Source organism: Tupaia chinensis, unplaced genomic scaffold (assembly GCF_000334495.1).
Source record: "Tupaia chinensis unplaced genomic scaffold, TupChi_1.0 Scaffold138619_1, whole genome shotgun sequence".
Classification (NCBI taxonomy): Eukaryota; Metazoa; Chordata; class Mammalia; order Scandentia; family Tupaiidae; genus Tupaia; species Tupaia belangeri.
In genome coordinates this window covers 1499131-1507920 of record NW_006198512.1, presented here as the reverse complement: position 1 = coordinate 1507920, position 8790 = coordinate 1499131, and the positions used below count along the sequence as shown (strand labels likewise).

The window sequence follows — 8790 nt, the reverse complement described above, 5'->3', positions numbered from 1 at the left end:
AAGATTCAACTGTGAAGACAGCAGTTCTCCCAAAGCGATCTATGGATTGAATGGAGTCATTTCATAATCCCAGTTCACTTCTTTGCAGAAACTGACAAGCTGATCTTAGAATTCACATGGACTTGCTGGGGATCCAGAATGGATCTAAGACACTCTGTAAAAAGAAGGTGGCATGGTGGATACGGCACTGAGTACCCACAAGGGCAACCACAGTTCAAGTCTCAGACCTGGAGGCTTGAAACTCACACTGGGCACAGGTGTGTGTATACCCAAGATACCAGGAGTATGGAGGAGAAGGGACTGTGGATGATCATACTCCCCAGGGATTGACTCCTCATTTCCCTCCATCTCTCTCTGTCTCTCTCTATTGAGCACACGTACCCAATGGCAAAAACTTAAAAAGGAAAGACAAAGGTGGAGGACTTGAGCTCTGACCTGACTTCAGAACTTACTTTGAAACTTACGGAAATCAGGTGTGAGCGGCGCTGGCATAGGGCAGAGACAGATCCGTTGAACAGAGCTGAGCATACCCAGAGAAAGCACACACCTCTATGGGCCTGATTCAGACCAGGGTGCCAAGACCATTTAAGAGCAGAAAAATACAACGGTACTGGGACAAATGGATTGCCACATGCCAGAATATTAAGATAGATTTCTTACATAGCATATACAAAAATGAACTCTAAATATATCAAAGAACAAATATAGGCACTAAAACCAAAAAACTATATTTTAGAATTATTTATTTGATTTTATTTATATATTTTTAAAATTTGCTATCGGGCACATGCACTCACCAGAGAGAGACAGAGAGAAAGAAGGAAAATGAGAAAGCAAGCTGCCAAGACTCAGTCCAGGACTCGAACCACAGTTGGCTATGTGGGAGTCCAGCACCTTAATCACCACGCCACCTGCTTGCCCCAAAACTACAAAACTTTTAGGAGAAAACATGGAGATGAATCTTTATGACCTTGGAATTGGTGCAGAATTCTTAGATATGACAATAAAAGCACAAACGCCGCCATTACCACCAAGAACAACAGAAACAGGTAAGTTGGACTTCATCCAATTAAAGACTTTTTTCTTCAAAGGACACCATCACAAAAGTAAAAACATGACCCACAGAAGAGAGCATATTTACAAATTGCATATCTGCTAACAGGCTTACATCTAGAATGTATACAGTACTTTAACCGCTCAACAATAAAACAAACAAACAAAACAATGGGCAAAGGATCTGAACACTCACTCCTCCAGGGACGACACACGAAGGCTCACAAACACAGAGAAGATGTTCAGCATCTTTAGTCCTTTGAGAAATGCAAATCAGAATACAGCGAGATACCATTTCACACCCACTAGGGTGGCCAGAATTAGAGAGTCCGATGACAGCACATACTGGTGAGGGTGAGAAGAGACTGGAACCCTAAAACACAGCTGGCAGGAATTAAACAATAGAGCTACCAATGAGAAGAGTCCGGCCGGTCCTCGAACAGACCATCCACTGACACACACTCTGCCAGACCCAGACGCTGCCCTAAGAGACGAAAACACACCTACACTGACACTCGTACAAGGGTGCTTACGGGAGATTATTCAGAGGGCCAAAGGCTAGAAATATAAACGTCCCTCTTCTGACTACATCAACAGACTGTGGCCTGGCCTGCAATGGAATATCATTCAGCCACAGAAAGGAATGAAGCTCTGACATCTACGAGTGGACGGACCTAGAAAACATTCTGCAAGTGAAAGGAGCCAGTCGCACACTGCAGCCCGCCTCTATGAAGTGCCCAGGGTGAGCGAATAGGGAGAGACAGAAAGATTAGGCATTACCTCTCAGGTTGCAGGGAGGGAATGGGAAGATGGTGATGACACGTGAAGGCCATGGAGTTTCTTTGGGGTGATGGCCTGCTTAAAACTGACCGCTGATAGTGAGCCCATCTGGAACCACGCTAAACCCACTGAACTGTGTGCTGTCCGCGGGTGGGGTGCACGGCATAGGAACTGCGTCCCGGCACAGGTGCAAGGGCTGAACGAGGACACTGCAGGGGAGGCACCTTACCACAGAGGAGCAATTGGCAATCATGCAGGTGAGAAGGGAGCGTGCAGCCAGAGGGTGGCGCGGAGGTAAGCCACCCTGCTCCGTGAGGCAGTCCCACGTGAGAAGGCTCCCAGGACAAGGCCTGAGCCCTCCCGGAGTGCACTGGGCCCAGGCATGGCATGGCCCTGGCGAGCTGCAGCTGGGGCTGACAGCGTTGAGACTCTATGGCCTGTTTCTCTCTCTGAGGAACTAAATACATTTTTAAAAGCGGGGTGAAACAAAGTGTCAAAACAAGCAAACCAGAACTGTGTGTCCAGTGACACTGTCCTTCTGTCCTTCGCAGGTGAAGGGGAACTGAAAACAGCCTGACAAGTAGGACTATGCCTAGCCTGTGAGAAGTCTCCATCACCACCGCTCCTTTCTTACTGGCAGCTGGTACGCCTTGCACCCTCCCTGCCCTGCCCCTGCACTCACGAAGAAAAAGGGTGCAGGGCAATGGGGTCAGGAGTGCCCTAGAGAACGGCCCATGAGCCAAAGGTTCAGTGAGAGAAGTGGCAGGAGAACTCCTAGCAGGTGCCAGGCACACCCACAGGAGAAAGGTCACCAACGCGGGCCCACAGGAGATGCTGACAGAGGCAGGAGAGGAAACCCCTCTTCGGGGAGCGCTGAGATTGCTGGTGGGGTTACAGCACAGTCCCCTAGGACAGCTGGCTGCAGCCAGGATGGGCCGGCCCTCGGCTCCCTCGGCTCCCGCACCTGCCGGGCCCCACCTGGGAAAGGTCCGGCTCCGCAACTCCTTGATGAAGAGCTGACTGCCATTCTGCACAGGCTTGACATCGGGCACCTGCCCCGGGCCATGTTTGTGCCAGGTCCGCTTCTTCTTCACTGCAGGGAGACAGAGGAGGGGTTCATCACCGAGCCGGCCCCAGCCCCATCTCCTGGGCCCCTCTCCCTACTGCCATGCAGGACAGGACCCAGCCAGGCACCAAGGAGGACACTGGGGAGCCCGTGCAGCCACACTCCAAAGCCCTCCAGGACCCTGGCCTACCCTCCTCCTGACATCTCTCCAGCATAGCCTAGCTCAGCCTCGTGCCCTCACCCCAGCTCATATACACAGCCAGGCACGCCCACTCACACATGTGCTCCTGAGCACATGGTAAGACGTGTGCCCCCTCCCTAGCTTAGGGCCCTGTCCCCACACCTCCCATGGCACCACTGTCCCCTGCTCTCTGACCCCTCATTCAGGCACCATGTCTGCTGAGGCCACGCAGAGGCACTTCCTGCAGAGGTCCGCGGCCAAGGCTTGGCCTCACCATCCCATGGCTGGATGGTGCTGCCTGCCTGGTCTCCCGCCACCACTTTCCTGCTGGGGCCTCTGCTGCCCTGACAGCTGTGGGTGGGGCCGGACCTTCTCTTCTCCACCTCCCCAGTGAGAGCGCACCTGCTGCCCTCTGTGCCAGCCCCCCTGGCCCTGTCACCCAGGGCGTATTTCCACCAGCCTCTCTGCCCTCCCACACCTCTTCTCAGGGCACTGGGCACGCACACCTCAGGCACGTTACATGTGTATGTGCACACACACAGACAAACGCACAGACACACACACACGCCTACTAGACCGCATACCAAGTGATATATGTGCACAAATGCAAGCACATATGCATACACACGCAAGCACACACACCCTTCAGACCTGCAAGTCCTGTGTACACGGTGCACACACAGGCACTCATGTGCACACACTCACATGGATGGCCGAGGGGAGGGTGGCTCCACATGGAGACACTGGGTTGGGTGAGTGGCCCTGGCAGGCAGGTGCTCTCCTGGGAGCTACTCAGCTAGTGACCAAGGTGGATCCTTGGGAGGGAAGGAGCCTGCCCATGGAGCAGAGCTGGACGGGGCCGTGTGGGGTCTGCCCTCAGCAGGGTGGGGCGGGGACTGTGTCCTCGAGAATCCATATGTCACCATCTTCGCGATGGTGGGAACTCTGGGGACAAAGGGAGCTTGTGACAGCATGGTGACAATGACTGACCCTGAGCAGCCCAGGCGGGGGCTGAGAACCTGTCTGCTATGAGCCTGCACGCTGTGCCTGGTCTCCCTGTCTACAATGTGACTGGACATGACAGACATTTGACAAGATCCCGCAGAGTCAGGACCAGAAGCTGACAGCACTGCTCAACAGAGTGGGCGATGAGGGCCAGGGTCTTGTCCAGCTGTGCTCTAGCTGTGTGACCTTGGGCAACTTCCTTGACATCTCTGTGCCTTATCCTTCATAGAGAGATATTGGGATACAAGTCACCACATGCACAGCCCTGCCTGAGCCGGGCGGCCCTGGGGTCACGCGTGGCCTGACTGCCCCCCTTCGTCCGCTGTCCCACTTTGCAAGGTGCCACCAAGGAGCTCAGCAATGTTTGGGGCTGGGGCCACTGAGGCAGGAGTCACCCAAGTGGCAGCTGTCTGGGAGTCCCTGCTTCTTAAAAAGCTCAGCTCTGGGCCAAGGGTATACCAGCCCACCGAGGAGGACTGGGACCAAGGCCCAGCACAGGCCACTCGGGGACTGAGACAGCAGTAGGTAGCAGTGCCTGCAGCTGGGAAAGGCCCAGGGGAGGGCCAGAAACAGCTGAGAAACACAAGTGGCTTCAGTGTGCTGTGGGGGTCACAGGACGGTGCAGGAGGACTAGTACATGCCACAGGGAAGAGCCTGTGAGGTCCCCTCAAGGTCGGCAGTGTGGGGGTAGCCCTGTCCCTAGGGTCCTGTCAAGCCCAGCTCATGTCTGAGGACACTCACCATGGCCAGACCGTCAGGGCTGTACCAGCTTCCCCATCCTCTCCCAGAGGGCAGGGTCCCACTTTACAGAGGAAAACACTGAGGCTGGGGTAAGGAGCCATGCCAGGGTCTCCACAGAAGGGGCACAGAGCAGCCAGATTTCCGCTGACTCCTCCTGCTAACACCCAGCATGGGGTGCGTGCCTTGCCCTGCAGGCCACGTGGAAGCCTTCCAGAGCGCACATGTACGTCACAGTGATGGTGGCCAGGAGGGGAGAGCGGCTCCCAGTGTCCACCCTGGAGGCTCAAACCTCAAGGCACACTGACCAAGTGCCTACCTGAAGGGCTCAGTGCCCCGTGACGTGGCTGCCCCATGTGGGGACACCAGCAGTGCCAGCAGCCATCAGGCAGAGTTGGGGCTGGGCTGGGTAGGGGCTCCTCTGGAAAGTCACTGGTGGGGACTCCATCCCCAACCCAGGGCCTGAAAACAGCCCTGTCCAAGCCTAGATGCTGAGTATCTTCCTGCCTGGGGCTCCTGGTGTCCCTGGGGAACAATGTGCCTTAGGGAGACAGCCCCCAGTAGGGTGGCCCAGGGCACAGGGCAGTGCAGGTCCCCAAGGTGAGCCTGGCACCAGAGCCCTTGGTCACCTCTCGGAGAGGCTGAAGACCACACCAGGGACTCGGCTTCTCCCCCCAGCCCTGCAGGACATGCAGTTATGGCCTCGTGGGCTGAGGAAGGGAGGTGATGTCGTGTCGGTCACAGGCTGGGTGCAGAGCCGAGTGCCCAGCAGGAGCCCTGCGGCCATTGCACCAGAACCGTGTCAGTCAGGTAAGCCCAGGGCTGTGCTTCAGCCTGCAGGTTAGCCGGACTCAGTTCAAGAGACATGTTGGAAAGGCACATCGATCCCCACCGTCACATTTCCCTGAGATAGACAGAGTGAGGACGGCACAGCTGCCCGTCTGCAAAGCCCTCCGGGTGCACGCAGCAAGGAGCAGGGCAGGAAAGGTGCGAGCAGGCTGGGCCAAGGAGGGCCTCCTGTCACCAAGGTGCCTCGGTGTGGGAGGTGTGACTGGGGTCAATGGTGTGAAAACCAACAGCGGTGTCACAGACAGTGTGGCTCCAGCTCAGACCCCAGTCAACTCTGAAGGTACGCACAGGCATAAGGAACACTGTCTCTGACGGGCCGCACGCCCCGCGATAATGGCTAGAAACTGCAGCACTCACACAGCAGCCAGCACACACACATGCCCGTACTCACAGGTGCACACACATGTGCACGTACTCACAGGTGCACATGCAGGACATGCAGTTATGGCCTCGTGGGCTGAGGAAGGGAGGTGATGTCGTGTCGGTCACAGGCTGGGTGCAGAGCCGAGTGCCCAGCAGGAGCCCTGCGGCCATTGCACCAGAACCGTGTCAGTCAGGTAAGCCCAGGGCTGTGCTTCAGCCTGCAGGTTAGCCGGACTCAGTTCAAGAGACATGTTGGAAAGGCACATCGATCCCCACCGTCACATTTCCCTGAGATAGACAGAGTGAGGACGGCACAGCTGCCCGTCTGCAAAGCCCTCCGGGTGCACGCAGCAAGGAGCAGGGCAGGAAAGGTGCGAGCAGGCTGGGCCAAGGAGGGCCTCCTGTCACCAAGGTGCCTCGGTGTGGGAGGTGTGACTGGGGTCAATGGTGTGAAAACCAACAGCGGTGTCACAGACAGTGTGGCTCCAGCTCAGACCCCAGTCAACTCTGAAGGTACGCACAGGCATAAGGAACACTGTCTCTGACGGGCCGCACGCCCCGCGATAATGGCTAGAAACCGCAGCACTCACACAGCAGCCAGCACACACACATGCCCGTACTCACAGGTGCACACACACATGCCCGTACTCACAGGTGCACACACAGACATACGCACAGGTGCACATACACATGCACGCACGCACAGGTGCACATACACATGTGTGTAATCACAGATGCACACGTGTACACACAGGTGCACACACATGCATGCATGCACAGGTACACACATGTGTGTAATCACAGGTACACACGTATGCACAGTTGCACACATGTATGCACAGTTGCACACACATGCACATACTCAAGGTGTACACGCACGCACATAAGCACAGGTGCACAGCACACACACATGCACGTACTCAAGGTGCACACACACACACGTGCACGTAACCACAAGTGCACACACGTACACATGCACAGTTGCACACACGTGCACACACACAGGTGTGCACACACGTGCACATACTCACAGGAGCACACACACATACACACGCACAGTTGCACACACAAGCACATATGCAGAGGTGGTAAAGGGCAGGCCCCCAGGGCAGGCCATTCCCACAAGGAAAGGCGGTGGGCGAGTCAGGAAACGTGTCTACACCTCCTAGGTGGGAGCGGGAGGTGCGAGGACAGCTGGCCATCAGAGTGGAGCGGAGCAACCTTTTCAAGTCCCCCTCTTTGTCCCCCTCTTGTTGCTGAGGAGATGGCTGGCAGGGGAGGGGAGGGGAGGAGGTAAGGTCTGGGGAAGTGACAAAGTCGGGAGGGCAAAGCCTCATGGAGATCAGTGTCCTGGCAAGAGACCCCCACTGCCTCACCCTCCACAACGGGAGAAGACAGCGGAAGAGCACGTCTGAGAACAGGGAAAGGGTCCTCGCAGGTCCTAAACCCAGGCACTGGGACCTCAGACCTACAGGTTCCAATGCCAAGAGAAATGCATTTTCTGTTTTTGCCCTCCAGCTTGTGCCATCGGTTACCGCAGCCCAAGAGACTAAGACACACACACAGAAATACACATGAACATACAAGCACACATGCATGCACATGTGTGTGCACAGCCAGGATGGGGATGGGGTTTCCGCCAGGACCCGCCAGTGAGCATCAGAAAGGGAGGCAGAGCTCATGGTTGCACAAGGCACTGGTGGGGTGCTGGGCTTCTGCCCAAACTCCCCTACACACGGCAGGGTCGGGGAGGGGCGGGCACCGCGCCTCCCAAGGCAGATAGGCTTCTGTCTCGAGTGGAGAGTGCTTCTGGGGATGCGCAGGGTCGCTGCAGAAGGGACAGCCGTGTGCTCACCAGTTCGCAGCCTGCTCAGCCCCAGCCCCAACTCGGGGGCTCAAGCGCTCCCAAAGACCAGTCTGAACATGTGCTGACTGCCAGGGAGAGGTCCCCTCCCTGCAAGTGTGGGACCTGTGCTGCATACGTGTCTGTGTGACACCAACCACACATGAGGTGCCACCCAATGTCCTTCTGAGCAACCCCATCTGAGCGCCTGAGTGGGTCCTGCCCCCGCAGGAGAAGCAGCTCCTGGCACTCCTGGCTCCAGCCCTGCTCTGCCCAGGCACCTGCCTCGGTCCAGGCCCAGCTGCTGCAGCCCTGGTCCCAGCAACCTGGCCTGCATTCCTCGTTCCTGCCATAAAGACAACGGGGCCTGAGCTTCCCAGTGGGTTCCGTGAAGCGCCAGGTTCACCTGCCACAGGGATGATCCCATCTTATCTGCTCTGAGGCCGTAGCCAGGAGGCTGGGTAAGGAGCTGCCACCAGACCCACTCTGAGCATAAACACCACCAGCTCCTGGGGGTGGGGCCTGCACACAATTCAGGAATTCCGGCACTTCCCCTCTTTACCAGGGGCTGGGACCTGCCATCACCTAGGGATGGACAAAGCACAGGCCAGGCACACAGCCCTCGGACCCTAGGAGAGGATGAGGAACAACAGCAGGTCCCAGATGGAGAGACACCTGCCTCGCGCCAAGCCCAGCTTCACGAGGTGCCGGCCTGGCCCCCCCAGAGCCCCTCCACCCTTGACCCAGCCTCAGCTCACAGAATGGGGGCCCAGTGGGGCTTCCTCCCATTGCCCGAGTCTTCCCTCGAGCCCCACTGGGTGCAGGACTCATCCCTCAGGGGCTGTGGGATCTGGACCCTTGCCTTCCAACTGTGGTCCAGGAGAGGGCTTCCTGTGGAGGGGAGTGGCTGCC

The 8790-nt window shown here is 56.9% G+C and overlaps 1 protein-coding gene across 1 annotated transcript in view; it reads right to left on the bottom strand.

Annotated features, from left to right (window-relative positions):
* LOC102467846 (lysine-specific demethylase PHF2) overlaps positions 1 to 8790 on the bottom strand; it is a gene marked incomplete at both ends in the record, with an annotated part of 44283 nt that overhangs the window by 34596 nt on the left and 897 nt on the right. The window contains one exon of the mRNA XM_027765523.1: positions 2812 to 2926. Within this exon, the coding sequence (XP_027621324.1) occupies positions 2812 to 2926 (115 nt within the window). The remainder of the gene's footprint in view (positions 1 to 2811; positions 2927 to 8790) is intronic.